Consider the following 23,127-nt stretch of genomic DNA (forward strand, 5'->3'; position numbering starts at 1 on the left):
AGCTGGTTGTTGAAGTAAAGTTCTGGTTGTGGATGAACAGTACAACATTGACAAAAGTGCACAAATTGAGTCTTAGCCGCTCAAAACCGAAAGCCACTGGCAGCCAGCCAAGGGTGACAGCAGAGGTGAAAGCACTCCACGCAGCACCATTGAGAGCCCATCTGGGCAGGCATTCAGGGGAGCGATGCTGAGGGAGGGATAAGAAGATTGTGAACTGCTCACTGCCACACAGGTCATCATGGACTCTCCAGTGGATGGATGGCAGAAGACAAGGCTGCAAATGGAAAGGTCAATGGCCAAGAAAGTACTGTGTTCACACTGAAGGGTGTGATGTTATCTGTAGCCAGGAGGCAAAAGTCAAGTTGTGCCAGTGTGTGTGTGTGTGTGTGTGTGTGTGTGTGTGTGTGTGTGTGTGTGTGTGTGTGTGAGAGAGAGAGAGAAAGAAAGAGAGAGAGAGAGAGAGAGAGAGAGAGAGAGAGAGAGAGAGAGAGTGATAAGAAGTTGTAGGAAATGCTGAAAGTGGAGAAACTAGTCCCAATCATAAACCAGGTCAAGGCAGAGTCTGCACCAAGGAAGCTGTTCGATAGAGAGGCAGAAGGGGAAAGGGTAAACTGAAGTATAAGCTTGCAGCACGGAAAGGAAGAAGTAATGCTGTGAAGGCTGGGGCCCTGTGGTAGCCAAGCACTTACTCACAAAAGAGGTGTGAGCCTCTCTGAAGGGGGAGGGGGGTATCATGCCACTGTCATAACACTTACCCCAGTACCTAGTATTACCTGCAGAGTGGACCACAGTAGGTTGGGGTAAAGGATTTTGGTGAATTCCACAACAGTGGGAAGGGAAATAACATCTTTTACAAGGGACAGCTGCGGCTGTAGTGACATTTCAGGGTTCGATGCCTAAGCAGCAGATAGTGTTTTGCAGCTTTACACATTAAAATCTAATGGAGGGAGGGAGGGAGGGAGCATGGGCAATGGCAATTTGCCTGATCCCGCACAAGATGATGATGCTGAAGGGTATTTAAGCAGTGATGTTTCAAGATTACACATGAGATATATCTATGTATACTAAAAGCAAATCATCACAGAAAATAGCCTCATCAAACCAACACAAACAGTGGCAGTAATTTCTGAAGAAGCAATGTTACTAGCAGACTTATTCCATTATACGTTACAAACCTTACACGAAAACAGTATGTAACATGTGAAGAGGTAATTATGTTCAATGGACAGAAAAAAGGAATTTTTTCCATGGTATTACAAAAATCAGAAGTAAGAAAACACACATTTTTCATAAAAAATGATATTTAGGGGTGTGAGTTGTCATATACTTAATGAACTTTATATTTAAACAGTGCAAGTTTTTGAACTGAACGAGAAAAAAAATTATGAGCAAAGAGGATCTCAAACCAGCAGTCCACTGGTTACCACCATCAAGTGCTACTGACAGAGCCATGCAACACTCCAAAATCTCTCCTACCTTTACTAAATTAAGGTCACTCTGAGAACTTCAAAGTCTATTTTCTCATTTTCTCGAGAATTTCCAACTGTTTCATCTAACTGCTTTCAGACACTGATATTTGAGTTCTGAAGTTCACATGCCATAAACATGAATAATTACAGAAATTTGATAGCAGTGCAGCCCCTTGTGAGATCGGTTCCCAAGATTTCAAAAAGGCAACTATCTCCTCTTATTACATGTCTCGACAAAAGCAACCACAAATTAAACTATTAAAAACTATGCAACAAAATACCGGACAGAACGCAGTGTGTTCAGAATTCAAACTATACTGTACACATGCACAACAAAGGAAACATCCTAGATGACCATTTCAGGGCTACTGAATGGTAAAACTAACTACTTACACAGCCATTTATAAATTAATAACTTAATAAAATCATGTTACAGTTAAATGCATTAAGTGTCTTTATGCTAGTAAGCACTAGGAGAGTAGAACATGGAAGGAGCCTTCATAAGAAATAGTGAAATACAAAGTAACAGGCATTTGATTAGCAACACTTTCATTACAAAAGTCATACGATTCTAATCAACGCAGAACTTTAAAATAAGAAGGAGAGCATGGTTAATTCTGTGACACGTACACACTAGGCCAGTGAATGACAGACTGCATTCAGCCAAACACTGGTCACCAGGGCACTGGTGTTGGGCTTCTCCTCCACACCATACAAAGAGCCTGAGCCAAGGGATTTGGTCATGTGCAATCACAGTTGGCTTTGATAGCTTGCTGATGCTCCCATTTTGTTATTGTTGTAGAGTTTTAATTACAATTTCACTGACTAATAAGGAAAGAAGAGGATTTAGCAGTCACTGCATGCGCAATATTTATTTTACTACAAGAAGCTGATGTTCAGAAAAGGTAGGACAAAATTAATGTCTATCTTAAAGTTGAATTAGAATATAGGCTATGTCATAATATCTGTTACTGAACTGTGTAAGCCCTAAAATTCCCAAAGATACCACCTCTTTTAGGAGAGCTGTACCTGCAGCAGAAAGTTCATAGATACTCCCACTTTTGTTTGTATCTCTGTCATCACAGCGAAAACATGCCAATAAAGAACACCATTTTCTTTTTTATATAGTGCATATCACTTTCTAATAGCTGAGTTATTTCCCTTTTCTAATAGCTGAGTTATTTCCCTCCAAGTGCCTAGTCTTTTCAGTTTGTTAGTAAGGGCCCATAAAATTCCCATTCGTGTTACAACTATAAGCTTTAATGCTTTCTCCATATTCCACTCTATACTCCAGTATTTTTAAATACAATGAATACCTACCCTTAGCAAGAGCAGTCATTGCTTGCAGGGGAAGCAGCGACTAAGTTTTTCAGGACAGCCACGAGTAGCACTCAGTATGTTTTACCGACTGGTTTTGCTCTTTAACAGCAAATTACTGTACTTTATACAGTAAGTTCCAGAGTTTCTGATGATGCTCTTATTAAATCAAAGAGCAAAACAGATGAACAAAACATACTCAGTATGTCTTGTTGATGTACGGAAACACATACACACCCATTCCAGAGACACACAAAATCGCTATTGAATCAACAAATATTTCATCTGGCATCAACACTATAAGAGGGGTCCCAACACCAACCAACTGCCAATGCTTTGATTTTAAAGCCAGCAAACCAAACAGCAACCAAGGCCAACCACTTTGTTGGTTCCGATTTGCCACCTGTACACACTAAGCAAATATCTGTCAACAACATAGCGGGCTGTCATTCGTTGGCCTACTGTGTATGTAGCTGTAGAGCTATAATTGGCACCTGCACCCCCTCGCCTCTGGGTCACAATGACAACACTAACTCCCCTGCCCCCCCCCCCCCCAATCACTCTCTGTCTGTGTGTGTGTGTGTGTGTGTGTGTGTGTGTGTGTGTGTGTGTGTGTGTGTGTGTGTGTACGCAGACACCTCCTATCTGTGGCTAATTAAATTTTAAAATCACCCCTGGCCTGAAGCCTTAACTAGACCAATTGAAGACTGCCATCATAATTAATAAGACCTTCTAACAAACACATTTACACAGATTCCTTAATAACTGAATCCCAGAAGGATTTCATTGTGGACAAGATTTTCATAGTAGAAAAATCAATGAAATGTCATGCGGAGATGATATGCTCTACTACGGCTGACTTACTTGGTCACAAAAGACACGTGGCAATAAGGATCGTGCACCTTTCATATGCTCTGCATTTCATTTAGATGTTACCATCTTGGCAGCTCTTTCTCAACATGGAGAAAACACTGAAAAAGTACAGTCTACATATTGTCAGAAGACTTTAGGTTTAATTCTGCCAATGCCCTGATGTTGCTCACACATCTACTTCACTACTCTCTAGTTCACACGTAAGTGCCTGGCAGAGCGTTCTTCGAATCACGTTCTCTAACAATGTGTAGGAAAAATGAACATTTAAATCTTTCTGTGCGAGCTAGGATTTCTCTTATTTTCTATGATGATCGTTTCTCCCTATGTAGGTTGCTGAGAAAATATTTTCACATTCAGAGGAGAAAATTGGTGACTGAAATTTCGTGACAAAATCCTGCACCAAAGAGAAACACCTTTGTTTTAATTATTGCCGCCACATCTTGCTTCTCATATCATGACACTCTTCCCTATTTTGTAATAAGACAAAATGAGCTGCCCTTCTGAGAACTTTTTTGATGTCCTCTGTCAATAATATCTGAGAAGGACACACAACGCACAGCAATATTCTACCAGAGGACAAACAAGCATAGCGTAGGCAGTCTTTAGTAGACCTGTTGCACCTTTAGTAGTGTTCCATCAATACAATGCACTCTTTGGTTTACCTTCCCCATAACATTATCTATGTGATCATTTCAACTTTAAGTTGTTCATAACTATAATTCCTAGGGATTTAGTTGAATTTTCAGTTTTTGAATTTGTGCGATTTATCGTGCAACCGAAATACAATGGATTTCTTTAGTACTCATGTGGATGACCTCACACATTTTGTTATTTATAGTCAATTGTCGCTTTTTGCACCATAGATGCTGTGTGTAAGTCATTTTGCAACTGGTTTTGACATTCTGGTGACTTACTAGACAGTAAATGACAACATCATTTGGAAACAATCCAAGAGGGCTGCTCAGACTTTCTCTTAAATAGTTTATATGGGTTAGGAGAAGTAGAGGCCCTAAACAGTTCCTTGTGGAATTCAGATATCACTTCACCTTTACTGGATAATTTACCAGGTTATAATGGTAGGCCTTCCTTGTGGATTTCAGGAAGACCACACATACTTCATTTAAAGTAACATTTCAACAAGTTGAGTCGTAGGGCAGCTGTCAGCCAACTGCTGTTCTTCCTCATGTGCCACATGCTCACTGTGCTGCCTGTTCCGTTGGTATACAGAGAGCCTCGTCAATGTGGCTGGCTGCAAGCAGGCAAAACTGCCTTCCAACATTGCAAGTTGTCAATCACAATTACTTTATTCAACAGTAAAATGCATATTGCTTCGAGAGATGTTGCAGTCATTTTTAATGCACTCAAAATCTGATACTGGTCTTTACCACTGTATTTATTAATTTTATACTGGCTTACACATTTTGGCTTTATGCTATTCTCCAAGGCTCTACAAGAGAAATACATGAAAGATTATCAGTGAAAATACATTGGATGGTTGGATTAAAAGAGGGGGAATGGGACCAAACTACGAGGTCATCAGTCCCTTGTTCTGAATAAACAAAGCCACAAGTGTGAGAATAAAACAAATGAGACTGACAACTCTCAACGGAATGAAGGGAAAAATCACAAGAACGATGAAGGGCAACAAACATGTAAATGGACAAAGGAGGATGAGAGAACCACAGAAATGTGAAGAAGAGATTAAAACAACAAAGCAAATTACCATGGCTGGCTGACCATGAGAATAAAAGGAGAAGCCAGCCACTCTGCAACACATTAAAATCTCACCCTAGAAGCACTAGGGTGGAGGGCACAGAGGGACAAAGGACATGCGCTAAAACTTTTATCAAATGATAAAACCCACCCTCATGAATAAAACGTAAAACTAAATCAGCCGATGAGGCGTCGTCAGATAAAATTAGCAGAAACGAGTCCGGTAACCCAAGATTTCGTTGCTGGGCAGTCAAAGTGGGACAGTGCACCAGAATATGGGTCACTGTCAACCAGGCGCCGCAGTGATACTCAGGAGGGTCTTCACGGTGCAGGAGGTAACCGTGGGTCGCAGAAGCGTAGCCAATGCGGAGCCAGCAGAGGACAACTGATTCCCTGCGAGAGGCCCCCATGGAAGACTTCCACATATTCGTAGTCACACGCAGTTTGTTGTGTGTACTGTTACGCCGTTCCGTCTTCCAAAGCCAAAAAACCCTACGGCATAAGTCAAGATCAGAGATGCCCATCTGCAGAAGCAGTTTCCATGTAGTCGGTTTGGCCAGCCTATTGGCAAGTTCATTGCCTGGGATGCCGACGTGTCCTGGGGTCCACACAAACACCACTGAATGATGGGACCAGTCCAGAGCATAGATGGACTCCCGGATGAATGCTACCAAAGGATGGCAAGGGTAGCACTGGTCGATAGCTTGTAGGCTGCTCAAGGAGTCAGTACATAGAAGAAATGATTTCCTGGGGCATGAACGGATATACTGAAGTGCATGAGAGATGGCAACCAGATCTGCAGTGAATACACTGCAGCCATCGAGCAAGGAATGCTGTTCAAAATGGCCTCTGTGGACGTAGGCAAAATCAACATGACCATCAAGCCATCAAGCAGTCTGTGTAAACCACTTCAGAGCCCCGGAATACGTCAAGAATCGAGAGGAAACGACAACGGTAGGAGTAACTGATTCCTTAGGGTCACACAAAAGGTCCAGACTAATCTACGGCCTAGATGTACACCATGGAGGTGTATGCGGACGGACCTGGAAGGGAGGTGGGAAAAGGAAGAACTCCACTTCAGACAGAACGGATCGCACGCAAACTGTAATCGTTAGCCGTGACCTGGCCCGCCGATGCAGGAGATAAACTGCCGCGAGTGGAAAAGGGGACGGTAATTCAGATGTTCAGGAGAACTATGAATGGATGCAACGTAACTGGCAAGCAGTTGTGCACGTCGGATCTGCAATGGAGGGACTCCGGCCTCCACCAGCACACTGGTCACCTGACGCATAGGCTCTAGCATGGTACTCAGCAAAGTGCTCGGCAATTGCGTTTGCATTGGTACATAACATGCCATTGATTATAACGCCAGGGTCACCTGTTGGGGTCTGGTACCCAAAAAACATCTGATCTTTGTCCAGACTGGGGAAGGTGACATGTGGCACCCAATGGTTGTCTCATACCTCTCCCAACACCCCTGTTTCCATTGTTTTATAAGCTGGCGTACACGGGGATGGACCTGCTTAAAGGTTATCAGATGTTCTAGGGAAGGGTGTCGCTTATATCGCTGTAGAGTTCGCCAATGCTCTGTAATTGCCTCAGCAACTTCCGGCAACCACCAAGGGATTGTCTTTCGCCGGGGGGCACCCTACAGAACGAGGGATCGCGTCACCTGCTCAACCATCACATCGATGTTACCATGTGATGCAGAGTCAACAGTGACATCAGAGATGAAATTTTCCCAGTCCGCCTTGTTTAAAGCCCGTCTGGGCAGGCATCCATGGGCCTGACACCGGGGCAGTGACAGGAAGATGGAAAAGTGGTCACTGTGCACTCCAGTGGATAGATGGGAGACGCCCAGGGCTGCAAATTGATAATCGATGGCCGAGTAACTACCTCAAGCCACACTGAAATGCGTGGCAGCCCCAGTATTTAACAGGCACAGGTCAAATTGATACAGTAAAGTTTCGACATCTTTGCCTCTGGCAGTAAGCACGGTGTCACCCCACAAGGGGTTATGGGCAGTAAAATCTCCCAAAAGTAGGAAAGGTTTAGGGAGTTGATCAATCAGTGCAGCTAATACTTTCAGGGGTACTGCACCACCTGGAGGAAGATATACAATGCAGACAGTTATTTCCTGTGTCGTCCGTATTCTGACAGACACGGCTTCAAGAGGGGTTTGAAGGGACACAGTTTCACTACAGACTGAGTTTAGGACATAAACGCAAACTCCACCTGACACTCAATTATAGTCTCTATGGTTCCTGTAATATCCCTTATAGCTACAGAGGGCAGGGGCCCGCATTGCCGGGAACCAGGTTTCCTTAGCATTAAAGTTAGACTTTGCCCACTTAGAGACTGCTGGCGGTGCACCACCAGCAAGAGATGATGTACTACGCTTCATGGCGTGTCATTCGCCCTGATGCCACCCACTCCCAACCAGGGGCCCTCTCCACGGGCACCACCCAGCCGCAGCAAAGGCCACCTGGCACGATGGCCATTGCCGGGAATCCTGATGCCCCAGGATGATGGGCACCTACTCCTTGGCATATGTGTGGAGTTAACAGCGCAGGCATCAGCAGAGCAATCCCTGTGTTATCTGGAGCTACAACCATCAGGGTACACGGTGGCCCCGCCACAACAGACTGGCTACCATGCTGGATATTAGGTGCAAGAAGTCCATGGTCATTGTCGGCACAGAAAGTGACACTGCATAGTGCATGGTGGAAAATGCACCCAGGAAGGTGTCCTCGCCCAAGAGATGGGAGAATAGGCGGGACTGCAATGTGACGACAAGAAAGCGGGCTAAAGATCTCAATGCACGATGGACATAATGCACCATATAAGGCGCCTTTCCCCAATTGGCTAGCTCTTCGGGAAAATTTTGAAAAATGGAGGTCAAACACTACAGGGGTCCAGCACAAAGGCCGAAACATCACCTCTTACAACGGGCAAGAATACCTTGGCCCTATTCTTACCCCAGGACCAGGAAGGGGGAAAACACATTGGTACAATTACATAAAATGCACTTTGTTTGAACAGAACTAGTCAGCGCCCAGCAAAAAAACATTGATAAAATGCACATCATAAATGCAGAGAGAGGTAGGAGTAACCAATATATCAATATTATGGTTCACTAAACAGGTGGCGATTGTCTTGTTGTAGGTAAAATAAGGTACCATTTCACTTATTCATTAAAAGAACTGTCATGTGAGGATCTTCTTGTCGCTTATATAGATGCCCTTTCCATGGAGAAAATATTACATTTCTGAGGAGGCATTTATGTGTGTTTCACTCTTAATTTCTTCTGCTGCATCACTAGAGAGAGGTCTAACAGCCTCTTCAATAGCATTAATAAATTCAGTGTCAGTGTTCTTTTTTATTTTTTTTTTAGGCACAAGCGACAGTGTTGCATTCTCCAACATCTTATTTGTGCAATACTTATTTTGAATGACATCTGTGACAGGTGGATGAACTTTGACGACTGCCTTTAAGAAGGCTCCTTACGGGCCCAGTCTGACTTGCCCATGTTACATCATTGAACCATTTCCAGGAGAGATACCATATCTGTGTGCTGAGAAAACAGTAGTTTCACAACTGCATCCAGTTCGCAGCAAATCCTCTCCTTCACCAGCGCTGTGATTGCCTGTATACAATAGAGGGTGTTAAACTCAAAGGGCACTCTGTGGCCAAGGTCTGTGCACATATACCATTGTGCCATTTTGGTTGTTGTTGTTGTGGTCTTCAGCCCTGAGACTGGTTTGATGAAGCTCTCTATGCTACTCCATCCTGTGCAAGCTTCTTCATCTCCCAGTACCTGCTGCAACCTACATACTTCTGAATCTGCTTAGTGTATTCATCTCTTGGTCTCCCTCTACGATTTTTACCCTCCACGCTGCCCTCCAGTACCAAATTGGTGATCCCTTGATGCCTCAGAACATGTCCTACCAACCGATCCCTTCTTCTAGTCAAGTTGTGCCACAAACTCCTCTTCTCCCCAATTCTATTCAATACCTCCTCATTAGTTATGTGATCTACCCATCTAATCTTCAGCATTCTTCTGTAGCACCACATTTCGAAACCTTCTATTCTCTTCTTGTCTAAACTATTTATCATCCATGTTTCACTTCCATACATGGCTACACTCCATACAAATACTTTCAGAAACGACTTCCTGACGCTTAAATCAATACTTGATGTTAAAAAATTTCTCTTCTTCAGAAACGCTTTCCTTGCCATTGCCAGTCTACATTTTATATCCTCTACTTCGACCATCATCAGTTATTTTGCCCGCCAAATAGCAAAACTCCTTTACTACTTTAAGTGTCTCATTTCCTAATCTAATACCCTCAACATCACCCGACTTAATTCGACTACATTCCATTATCCTCGTTTTGCTTTTGTTGACGATCATCTTATATCCTCCCTTCAAGACACCATCCATTCCGTTCAACTGCTCTTCCAAGTCCTTTGCTGTCCCTGACAGAATTACAGTGTCATCGGCAAACCTCAAAGTTTTTATTTCTTCTCCATGGATTTTAGTACCTACTCTGAACTTTTCTTTTGTTTCCTTCAATGCTTGCTCAATATACAGATTGAATAACACCGGGGAGAGGCTACAACCCTGTCTCACTCCCTTCCCAACCACTGCTTCCCTTTCATGCCCCTCAACTCTTATAACTGTCATCTGGTTTCTGTACAAATTGTAAATAGCCTTTCGCTCCCTGTATTTTACCCCTGCCACCTTCAGAATTTGAAAGAGAGTATTCCAGTCAATATTGTCAAAAGCTTTTGGTATAGGCCTAAATGAAAGACATAAGTAGGCATCTTATACTGCACAAGAGTGATATGCCAAGCTCCAAGTGGTTAAGTAGCTCATTAAAACTGCAATTATTTTGCGAGGTCAAATTAGTAGATAACAGACAAGGGATTCAAGCAAACCAAACGCTGCTCTCATGCAGCGGCCTGCCTGTAACCACAACATGGGCAGGCCCATACAATGCCGAGGTTGTTTCAAATATGCTGCAGAAGATTCTCTGTGAAGCACTATCACATCCTCCGCACAATCCCGATCTCTCCTTATGATTTCCATATTTTTTGGAGTCTTTAAGAAAGACATTCATGGCCATCAATTTGCTTTGGATGAAAAGATGCACATCTGGATACAATCATGGTTCTGTAGAAAACCTCGAACATTTTTCCAAGCAGGCACTGACTGTACTGATTTTCAGTGGGATAACTTAGCAGATATGGTGATTAATTTTGAAAAAATAAACCATTTACTTAATTTTCCTCACCTGTCTCATTTTCAATGGACTGCCCCTTATACTGTAAGACTGACATGGGATAGACCCTTGTTACCTCAGCATTAACAACAAAGTACCAGAGTTTGAAGCACAAAACAATGAAGCCTACGTAATACGAAGTACAGAAATCTGGTTAAAAACGAATACATACATAACAGAAGACATGGAACTCAAATCTAACTGAGATCAGAAATGTTGCTCAATGTGAGAGAGTGTCAGCAAGGCTCATTCTCAAGGGTAGACATAGATGTTTATTTGGATCCTTCTATCAGCCACCACTTCACCCACGATAAAACCAGAAGCTTTAGAGAGAACCTGAGCCCAATAGCAAGCATGACAAGACACCCTACGAAGCAATACTAAATACACAAACAAATAATATTGCAGTGTAATGGAGCATCTTAAATATAAAATAAATAGTAAATGCTTTCTCTGAAAGTAACACACAATATAGATCTGAGGTTGAAGATGCCCACACTGAAACTTACCAGTGGGGATGAGATTTTTATAACGTTAATGGCTACCACAGTAAAAAAGACAACTAAAACAAGTAGAAAGATTTACACATTCAGTAAACCAAATAGAAGCACCACAGTTCAAAAATTTACCCCCTTGCAGGAACATGCATACATATGTACCAAGTGTAGAAAAACGGTTGACCTAGGATTGCACAGGTATGTTTGTATAGTATGAGAACGATAACGTGCTGACTGGCACTTCACATCGTGGAACTTAGTTCCTCCAACCAGAGCTCCTAATGTTACTTGTGGACTGCCATTGTTGCCAATGGCATACAACGAAGTAGCATTCAATTTGGAGTTATGGAATTGTGTGCTGTACACACATCTGTCATCAGGCATTGCCAGCAGCCCAGTCAAAGCAGACAAATATGCGTTCTTCCCATGTCAAAGACCACTCCCTATTGTCTGAGTCCTAAACAAGGTAACTGATTTCACAGCAAATCAAACGTAAAATTATACAAAGTTTTACTCACAGTATAAAAGAACATTTCACAATAGGCAGAACCCCGTGGAGGCATGGTATACAGTTCCCACAAAGAAACTTTTAATTGAACAGACTACAACATAATAAGTGAAAAATTAAGTACATGACTATAGACAGACAGATGCTGAATGAAACACTTTTGGCTGTCAAAAGGGAAATGCATGAAGCCTTCACTGAACATTTTAGCAGTCTTATTGAAAAATCAGAAAAAACCCTACAGCTAGGAATAATAAAACCAAAACACCTCAAAAATCAAACATCCATACATAAATCATAACACATCCAATACACAAAACATTACAACTCGAGAAAAATCACCAGAGGCCAACATCAAACAAAACAAGACGACATCCACAAACACATCAAACTCAAACTCCACACCATAATGACGTCACACACCACAACACCCTTACATCACAGGTCAAAGCAGATGGGTGGAATCTGGCACTTCCATTGACCTAAATCAGGAATGCTTAACTCATTTTTCAATGTTTCTTTACAATGGAATTACCAGGAATGCTACTCAGTTTAATTCTTGGACCACTGCAAAGATGAGCGATACAGAGTGTAGAATTTAGCATAAACAGCTGAAACCACTTAAACTGAACAAAGATCCAGGGCTCCAAGGAGCTATCAGATTATACACAGAATATGCAGCTGCATTAGTAACTCTGTTATCCATAATACACATCTCAGACAAAATCTCGTTGGAAAAAAACCCGTATCACACCCATCTACAAGAAGGGTAACAGACAAAACAAAAAAGTGAGCCGCAAAGCTGTTTTTCACTATCACTGTTTCAGAATTACAATAATAAGAGTTAGTGCCTGTCAAAATAAATCTGCGACAGTCATGAGGATTTCTTTTGAGGGAGTACACAACACATTCCAAGAGTCATCAATAAACGACAATTTCAGACATACCAAGGTAAGTGCATTTGGACCCGTGCTGTTCATGACTTGTAAGCCCAAACTGGAATCTTAACTCACGCTACTATCTCTGTGTAGAACTCTATGACAATATGAAATAGGATCATTAATTAGGCTCAGACAGAAGTAAAGCAGATGGCATACTTCAATTCACTGGTCGATTATTGCATAAAGGCAGTCAGCCTACCCAGGAGATTACTCAAAACGCACTGGCGCAACTCAGCCTATCAAGCATGCTTGATTTACAGGACAGTGTCACGAAAATGGCGATACATCTGAATTGGCAGATTCTTTAAAATAAAGATGTCAATTATACTGCAAAATCCTACGTTAAAAAGTTTCAATGACAAATATTAAGTGAGGAATATACCCCCCTCCCCCACGTATGTAATCACTCTCAGAAAATTAGACCGATTACAGCATGCACAGACGCATTCAACATTGAGACATGGGACAATGGGAAATACTCTCTACCATGCACTTAAGTGTTTCCAGAATATGAAGTGAAAATTGAAATGGCAAAGAAGGCACATAACAACATGCAGAGTCTAAATCAACAAAAATATGAGAGACAAGTGAATTTAAACACTTTGAAATCTTCAGCATTTAAATTTCTTGTGTATTGAGCAAATTGAATACATGCAAGAAGGGGTAAAAGTATAACTACTGAAAAGATGGAGATATTACCTGAAAGTCTGGACCACATGAGAGAGGGAGAGGGGGGGGGGGGGGAGAAAGAGAGACATTATTTGTAATCTAATATTCACACAGGTGTCTCCAGGTTATACTGAACAGAACACACCGGTTTCTGGTTATCTTATGCTTTCCATAATACTCTTCCAATATAGAAAACGAGATAACTAATGAAATGAATAGCTGTTAACACTAAGCATATGTACCTGAGACACACACACACTATTCTCAATGGAGCCTGAACTGTGCACCGTACTCATTTGTTCCGTATGGTCATAGGAACAAATTGTCTTCTGAGCTTCATCTCCACTTGCTGACTGCATTAAGGTTAACCCATTCTTTGATTCACTCTGAGGAATTATAAATTAAAGTTGGCATTAAAAGTGGAAAAACAGAGCAATAGTGTTTGCACAGATTACAGCTGTTATACATACCTGTGCTGCATCAGCACTTGAAGCCTGCATAACTTGGATGTTTTCTGCATCATATGTTTTGACATCTCCTTGATGTATCAGATGAACAAGCTTCAGCTGTGTTTTGATGCTTTGTTTTGATTTAGCTGTTGGCGTTGTAGAGTAGTCTAAACATAATTGGGTCAAAGACTTTGAAGACGATATCTTATTTTCACTTACTGAGCCATAACTCAAACTTTTTGTTCGTTTTTTGTAGAACCCTTTTGAACAGTCTGCACAACTGGCTCCAACTCTGTCTAACTTTGAAAGCGATGGCGTTCTTTGTCTTATATTTGGAGTTGAATGAATAAAAATTTTACCCTCGTCTCTAAAATGACTATCATCTTTCCTAGTGCCTTTTTTCTTTATAGTGCTACAGCTGCTGATATTCTTCAAATCATCACTTTGATCAGCCGACGGTCGAAATATCTGTTCAGCCTCCAATAACCACGACGATAGATTCGGTGTGCGAGAACCACTGCTGGGCCATTTCAGCTCACTTCTTGGCGTTGCCGAAGTCCGAGTTCTCTTGAAAATCTTTCTTGCAGGGGAGAAATCTAATTTCCTTTTTTCTGACAAACAAGAAGATTCAGCTGCTTCACTCACACTTTGGCGGCGTTCAGGAGTCCCTGCATCAAATACGTTGTCTACACCGCAGTCTTCAGAAAATGCTGATAAATCAGTCTCCACTAAATTTTCCTTCTCCTCATTCACGCGCTTTAACAAATTTTGCATGCGTTTTCTTTTGGCTTGCTTCTTATTATATGCCCGCCTTCTCCTTCCGCCGCCCATGCCGTATCTGAACAAAAGAAAGATTATAGATTAAATCTACGTGTATATAAACACAGCATATGTGCAGAAAAAGTTTTGCGACACAATCAGCTCGCACTTATGCAGACAATAACCGTACACCTCCTAAAGCACACGAGTTTGCACAGCACTGGTTCCACTAGCACTGCACAACAAGTGGTTCAAATACACCGGCTCCCGCTCCCAGTGCATCACGTCATTCCGGCGATACGCGCACATGTCATCTTTAAAAATAGAAATTCAAACTTTTCTGCGGGCGCAGGCCTGTTGTGATACAATGCTAAAACAGATACCTGTCCAAACTGCAAGTATTCATACCACAGAGACTGGAATTCGTACACATGCATGAAAAGCAATATTATACACATATCTAGCATTTAAAACAACTCCAAAACTAATCTGTATGTAGTGGCTTCGAACGCACCAATAGAAAAGAAGAGAATTACAGATGCTGAGTCACAGATTTTGCACATAGGCTATCAACTATTAAGTCCAAAAATTTTATCGATGACAACCTTCAAATGCTCAAAGGCACACGCGCGCAGTAGGGTGTGTTTCAATGCATCAATATTTGGGAAATCTGTTGTGACTGAACGCAATGTGCTATCTATTAAAAGCTATTACATCAAACAAGCAAGCTTAAATCCAGAATCGAAAACCGAAATTATCGCAAATAGTGAAAGTAAAAACACGCATTACTATAAGTGTAAAGCTTCAAAATATAAAACCGAAATTATCGCAAATAGTGAAAGTAAAAACACGCATTATTATAACTGTAAAGCTTCAAAATATTTAATCAGGCACAAAGTAGGCATTGCGGAGAACGTTCTCCCGTCAACGTAGAGTTCCCTTCCTATGGAAAAAAACGATGATCCTATATTAAAAAACCGACGGAAGAAAACAAAAACTTTAGAACTAAAAAAAAAAAGAAAAAAGACTTCAATACATGACCCAAGAATGTCGTGATACCAGGTTTTTTATTCCTGAGACTGATGACCCGGCTTCAGTGCGACAGGCTTTCTGGAGATCAAGAGCATTTCAGTTGAAAAGGAATAGATACTACTGATACCTTTATATCTCTCTTCACTGCTTGTACAAATCGACATCCTATACTAACCTGCAGTTTCTCCTGTCTAGCAAATTTTGGTTTCATAGGCTGGGGCTGATGACAGTATTTTAAGGAGCTTAGAAATATTTCAGTGAAAACAAACTTTTACATACTAAAAAAGTACTTTAAGTTTGTTATTAATAGCCTCCTGTATGAGCTCTTATGAATTCTGGCAATCTGTTATACCACATTGAGCTGCTCGTATGTGGATTAGGTTTTTTACTTTTAACTGAAATAACTGTTTATTTTTCGCCCTCTACTTACGTTTTTCTTAATATTTTGGTCATATTGTCCTGACTGTATACGAAAATATGATTAACTTTCTATAAATCCAAGGATTATACAGTGACACATTCATTTGCGATAAGAGCATGACACCTGACCACCACCTATATCAGACTAGGTATCAGCGAACAGTTCTCTTTTGTGCCACCAGTATTCCGTTCGAGTAGACATCAGCAGCACACTTAATAAAATCAAGAAGAGAATCAAAGAGAAGAAAATAAAAAGTTCTTCTGTGGTGGATACTACTACCATGTCATGATTACACAAGCAGTTCTGTGTCATATATGTAATGAATCCTCACATCAAGGTACTACCGCACTGTGATTAAAATATACACCGTGAACCCTCTTTTCAAGAAGAGTGAAAACTGATGTCTCTAACCATTGCCCAGCCTCCCTGTCAACAAATTTCTTCCAAGGCCATAGAGAAACAGGTGTTCAGAAGAACTGTTAATCTCCTGAAATCCACAACAGTCAGTCTAACAGAGGAACAATTACTGATAGTAATGGAATACTAGCTTCAGTCTAACAGAGGAACAATTACTGATAGTAATGGAATACTAGCTTCGTCTAAGTGGGATACAGTAAACAATTGAATACCTCAAGGCTTGATGACGGGGCTGTGACAATTTCTTATAACTACAAATGACCTCCCACTCTGTTCTACTACACTGAGCAAGTTAATTCTTTCTGCAGATGATACCTTTCTTATACTGGATACCACTACAGGGATAAACCTGAAACCCTTTGCTGATAATGTATTTGATGGCACTCTCAACTGGTTTAGCTGTAACGGTCTGTCTCTGAATTTAAAAAGAAAGTCATTATATAGACAGAAAGAACAACAGGACATATACAGTTAAGAGCCAAAGAAACTGGTACACCTGCCTAATATCGTGTAGGGGCCCGCAGAAGTGCCGCAACACAACATGACATGGACTCAGCTAACGTCTGATGCAGTGCTGGAGGGAACTGACACCACGAATCCTGCAAGGCTGTCCATAAATCCGCAAGTGTACAAGGGCGTGGAGATTTCTTCTGAACAGCACGTTGCAAGGCATCCCAGATATGCTCAATACTGTTCATGTCTGGGGAGTTTGGTGGACAGTGTTTAAGCTCAGAAGAGTGTTCCTGGAGCCACTCTGTAACAGTTCGGGACGTGTGGGGTGTCGCACTGTCCTACTGGAATTGCCTAAGTCCGTCGGAATGCACAATGAACATAAATGGATGCAGGTGATCTGACAGGATTCTTGCTTACATATCTCCTGGCAGAGTCGTCTCTAGACGTATCAGGGGTCCCATAACACTCCTCCCGCACACACCCCACACCATTATGGAGCCTCTACCAGCCTGAACAGTATCAAGGATCCCATATCACTCGAACTGCACACGCCCCATGCCATTACACAGCCTCCACCAGCGTGGAAAGTCCCCCACTGACATGCAGGTCCATGGACTCATGATGCTGTCTCCATACCCATACACGTCCATCCACTAGATACCATTTGAAACGAGATTCGTCCAACCAGGCAAAATATTTCCAGTCAGCAACAGTCCAATGTCGGTGTTGGCAGGCCCAGGAGAGGCGAAAGCTTTCTGTTGTGCAGTCATCAAGAGTTCACAAGTGGGTCTTCGGCTCTGAAAGCCAATATCGATGATGTTCTGGTGAATGGTTCGCATGCTGACACTTGTTGACGGCCCAGCATTGAAATATGCAGCAATTTTCGGAAGGGTTGCACTTCTGTCACGCTGAATGATTCTCATCAGTCGTCGTTGGTCCCGTTCTTGCACGATCTTTTTCCAGCCTCAGCGATGTTGAAGATTTGATGTCTTACTGGACTCCTGATATTCACAGTACGCTCGTGAAATGATCATGCGGGAAAACCCCCACTTCATCGCTACCTTGGGGAAGATGTGTCCCATCGCTCGTGGCTGAATGTAACACCATATTCAAACTCACTTAAATCTTGATAACCTGCCATTGTAGCAGAAGTAGCCGATCTAAAAACTCTGACAGACACATGTTTTATATAGACGTTGCCGACTGCAGAGCCGTATTTTGCCTGTTTACACGTCTGTATTTGAATACACAAGCCTGTATCAGTTTATTTGGCGCTTCAGTATATATAAAATGTAATGGACAATAAATACAGCAGGTGGACTCTGCTAAGTTATTGGGAATGTATATCTATAGTAAGCTAGTTTAGCACCTGCAGCTTTGCTCGCATAGACTATATGACCCGCACAGATTTTTTGTTCTGTATTTCTTTAATATAACTTTTATGCCACTGCTCATGTGTAAATCTACACATTATACAAAGAATTAGTTATTCTTTGCATGTCATTATATAGACAGAAAGAACAACAGGACATATACAGTTAAGAGCCAAAGAAACTGGTACACCTGCCTAATATCGTGTAGGGGCCCGCAGAAGTGCCGCAACACAACATGACATGGACTCAGCTAACGTCTGATGCAGTGCTGGAGGGAACTGACACCACGAATCCTGCAAGGCTGTCCATAAATCCGCAAGTGTACAAGGGCGTGGAGATTTCTTCTGAACAGCACGTTGCAAGGCATCCCAGATATGCTCAATAATGTTCATGTCTGGGGAGTTTGGTGGACAGTGTTTAAGCTCAGAAGAGTGTTCCTGGAGCCACTCTGTAACAGTTCGGGACGTGTGGGGTGTCGCACTGTCCTACTGAAATTGCCTAAGTCCGTCGGAATGCACAATGAACATAAATGGATGCAGGTGATCTGACAGGATTCTTGCTTACATATCTCCTGGCAGAGTCGTCTCTAGACGTATCAGGGGTCCCATAACACTCCGCCCGCACACACCCCACACCATTATGGAGCCTCTACCAGCCTGAACAGTATCAAGGATCCCATATCACTCGAACTGCACACGCCCCATGCCATTACACAGCCTCCACCAGCGTGGAAAGTCCCCCACTGACATGCAGGTCCATGGAATCATGATGCCGTCTCCATACCCATACACGTCCATCCACTAGATACCATTTGAAACGAGATTCGTCCAACCAGGCAAAATATTTCCAGTCAGCAACAGTCCAATGTCGGTGTTGGTAGGCCCAGGAGAGGCGAAAGCTTTCTGTTGTGCAGTCATCAAGGGTTCACAAGTGGGTCTTCGGCTCTGAAAGCCCATATCGATGATGTTCTGGTGAATGGTTCGCATGCTGACACTTGTTGACGGCCCAGCATTGAAATATGCAGCAATTTTCGGAAGGGTTGCACTTCTGTCACGCTGAATGATTCTCATCAGTCGTCGTTGGTCCCGTTCTTGCACGATCTTTTTCCAGCCTCAGCGATGTTGAAGATTTGATGTTTTACCGGACTCCTGATATTCACAGTACGCTCGTGAAATGATCATGCGGGAAAACCCCCACTTCATCGCTACCTCGGGGAAGATGTGTCCCATCGCTCGTGGCTGAATGTAACACCATATTCAAACTCACTTAAATCTTGATAACCTGCCATTGTAGCAGAAGTAGCCGATCTAAAAACTCTGACAGACACATGTTTTATATAGACGTTGCCGACTGCAGAGCCGTATTTTGCCTGTTTACACGTCTGTATTTGAATACACAAGCCTGTATCAGTTTATTTGGCGCTTCAGTATATATAAAATGTAATGGACAATAAATACAGCAGGTGGACTCTGCTAAGTTATTGGGAATGTATATCTATAGTAAGCTAGTTTAGCACCTGCAGCTTTGCTCGCATAGACTATATGACCCGCACAGATTTTTTGTTCTGTATTTCTTTAATATAACTTTTATGCCACTGCTCATGTGTAAATCTACACATTATACAAAGAATTAGTTATTCTTTGCATGTCATTATATAGACAGAAAGAACAACAGGACATATACAGTTAAGAGCCAAAGAAACTGGTACACCTGCCTAATATCGTGTAGGGGCCCGCAGAAGTGCCGCAACACAACATGACATGGACTCAGCTAACGTCTGATGCAGTGCTGGAGGGAACTGACACCACGAATCCTGCAAGGCTGTCCATAAATCCGCAAGTGTACAAGGGCGTGGAGATTTCTTCTGAACAGCACGTTGCAAGGCATCCCAGATATGCTCAATAATGTTCATGTCTGGGGAGTTTGGTGGACAGTGTTTAAGCTCAGAAGAGTGTTCCTGGAGCCACTCTGTAACAGTTCGGGACGTGTGGGGTGTCGCACTGTCCTACTGAAATTGCCTAAGTCCGTCGGAATGCACAATGAACATAAATGGATGCAGGTGATCTGACAGGATTCTTGCTTACATATCTCCTGGCAGAGTCGTCTCTAGACGTATCAGGGGTCCCATAACACTCCGCCCGCACACACCCCACACCATTATGGAGCCTCTACCAGCCTGAACAGTATCAAGGATCCCATATCACTCGAACTGCACACGCCCCATGCCATTACACAGCCTCCACCAGCGTGGAAAGTCCCCCACTGACATGCAGGTCCATGGAATCATGATGCCGTCTCCATACCCATACACGTCCATCCACTAGATACCATTTGAAACGAGATTCGTCCAACCAGGCAAAATATTTCCAGTCAGCAACAGTCCAATGTCGGTGTTGGTAGGCCCAGGAGAGGCGAAAGCTTTCTGTTGTGCAGTCATCAAGGGTTCACAAGTGGGTCTTCGGCTCTGAAAGCCCATATCGATGATGTTCTGGTGAATGGTTCGCATGCTGACACTTGTTGACGGCCCAGCATTGAAATATGCAGCAATTTTCGGAAGGGTTGCACTTCTGTCACGCTGAATGATTCTCATCAGTCGTCGTTGGTCCCGTTCTTGCACGATCTTTTTCCAGCCTCAGCGATGTTGAAGATTTGATGTTTTACCGGACTCCTGATATTCACAGTACGCTCGTGAAATGATCATGCGGGAAAACCCCCACTTCATCGCTACCTCGGGGAAGATGTGTCCCATCGCTCGTGGCTGAATGTAACACCATATTCAAACTCACTTAAATCTTGATAACCTGCCATTGTAGCAGAAGTAGCCGATCTAAAAACTCTGACAGACACATGTTTTATATAGACGTTGCCGACTGCAGAGCCATATTTTGCCTGTTTACACGTCTGTATTTGAATACACAAGCCTATATCAGTTTATTTGGCGCTTCAGTATATATAAAATGTAATGGACAATAAATACAGCAGGTGGACTCTGCTAAGTTATTGGGAATGTATATCTATAGTAAGCTAGTTTAGCACCTGCAGCTTTGCTCGCATAGACTATATGACCCGCACAGATTTTTTGTTCTGTATTTATTTAATATAACTTTTATGCCACTGCTCATGTGTAAATCTACACATTATACAAAGAATTAGTTATTCTTTGCATGGCTGTCAGTCTTTGCATAATTAAAGTCTTCCAAGAGGTCCAATTTAATTCCATACGGCAAGTTAGAAAAAAGAGAGACAAGTTGGATAAATGGTTCTATTATTACTAAAACTAACGTGACTCTGAATTCTCTCATCTAAAATGGATATTCCTTACATGGAATTGCATTTAAAAATTGTGGCTGATTTGTCACAGGAATGATTAGGTTGTGTAATAATTACAGCAAAACGAACTTTGTAAACTTATTACAGCGTTACTGAAAAATTAAAATATGAAAAATCCGTTTCTTTTTTATGCAGTTGTGGCATACGATTTGTCCTGGTGACTGTTAAATAGCTCTATTTGACTTAATTCTCATTTGTAAGACCTTTTACCCTTGTCATGTTAATTAATACCATAGAAGCATTGTCTTTTTTGAATGTACTTCTGACCAAAAAGTGATTCTGCTTTCATAATGATCTATTTTCAATAACACTCCTCATCCCCTCTTTCACTCCCTTAGGGATTCAATTTCCAAAAACACTGAAAAAATATTTTTTATTGAATTTTCTAAAACACAGAAACATTTTTTTTAAAATTTCTAATGGAGAAGTCAAATTACTGTTTTCATTGATGTAATTTTAAAAATGCTATACCAGTTCTTTAATAATTTATTTTCTGAAAAATCTTTTATCCAATATTTCATTCCCTTAGGGGAAACCAAATATCTATATTCATAGTTCTACCTTCATCATTACATTTTCATAAAAAATTTTGTCCCTGAAATCAGCTACAAGGGTCGAAGTTCCAAAAACATTGAAACACATATTCTTCTATTTGTAACTGAGAAAAAATATAAATTTTTATAATTTTAGCTTCAAAAATGCTTTCATAATGAACTATTTACATAAAAACTTTCATCCCATATTTCACCTTCCTTAGTGGTTGAATTTACAAAACAGTGAAACCTGTGTTTTTTTTATACTGAGAAGGCAAAACAATTTTTCTTAGACTTAGCTTTAAAAATGGTTTCATAATGAAACTTGTCATCCCCTATTTCACCTCCTTTGGGGTTATATTTCAAAGAACACTGAAACATGCTCATTTTTATTTCCAACTGAGATGTCAGATACAGATTTTTATAGATGTAGGTTTGAAAGTGTTGTAGTAGTTCTTTAATAATGGATTATTTTCAAAAACGTTTCACCCACTATTTCACCCACTTAGGAATCGAATTTCCAAAAATGCTGAAATATGATTTTTTTTTAAATTTCTGATTGAGAAACCAAATAAAAGTTTAGGAGTTATAGCTTCAAAATTGCCTTAATAGCATCATATTTTCAGAAAATTCTTCATAACCTATTTCGCCCTCTTAGTGATGTAATTTCGACAAATACCTTCTTAAACAGTGCTTACATATTACATCAACACCCTCTCCAAATTTCAAGTTTCTATTCTTAACGGTTTTGACTGGTTAATAGTTTGTCAGTCAGTCAGGATTTTTTCCTTTTGTACACAGAGATTAAACTGATCCTGCCATATCCTATACCTGACAAAAAGACTTCAAACTGGTCCCATCACATCCTAGATCTGACAAAAAGACTTCATTCTGAAATTCATATTTTTTTGCATAACTGCATCATCTGCGCATAAGGATGCCACCAGAGCTGCTTACTTAGGGTATTTACATGCTCTATTATTTTACAAAAAGAAGTATGAATTCTCAAAGTGAGTTATGCTGGTATGCCATATTAGTGGTGCTCACCACACACACACTTGCAGGAATCTACTGCAGAAACTACAGTTTCT

At 41.5% G+C, this 23,127-nt stretch overlaps 1 protein-coding gene across 8 annotated transcripts in view; it reads right to left on the minus strand.

Annotated features, from left to right (window-relative positions):
* LOC126100287 (cyclin-dependent kinase 12-like) overlaps positions 1–23,127 on the minus strand; it is a 182,987-nt gene that overhangs the window by 58,994 nt on the left and 100,866 nt on the right. For 3 of the 8 annotated variants that reach the window (XM_049910889.1, XM_049910888.1, XM_049910895.1), the window contains exons 1-3: positions 14,861–14,981; positions 13,740–14,556; positions 13,512–13,655 (exon numbers count right to left, since the gene is read on the minus strand). In XM_049910889.1, the coding sequence (XP_049766846.1) occupies positions 13,512–13,655; positions 13,740–14,556; positions 14,861–14,910 (1,011 nt within the window). In that variant the 5' untranslated portion in view covers positions 14,911–14,981. Of the gene's footprint in view, positions 1–13,511; positions 13,656–13,739; positions 14,557–14,646; positions 14,830–14,860; positions 14,982–23,127 lie in introns of those variants that run through there. The other 5 variants (XM_049910894.1, XM_049910890.1, XM_049910893.1 and 2 more) reach the window with 4 other exon arrangements.

This window comes from Schistocerca cancellata, chromosome 9 (genome assembly GCF_023864275.1).
Source record: "Schistocerca cancellata isolate TAMUIC-IGC-003103 chromosome 9, iqSchCanc2.1, whole genome shotgun sequence".
Lineage (NCBI taxonomy): Eukaryota > Metazoa > Arthropoda > Insecta > Orthoptera > Acrididae > Schistocerca > Schistocerca cancellata.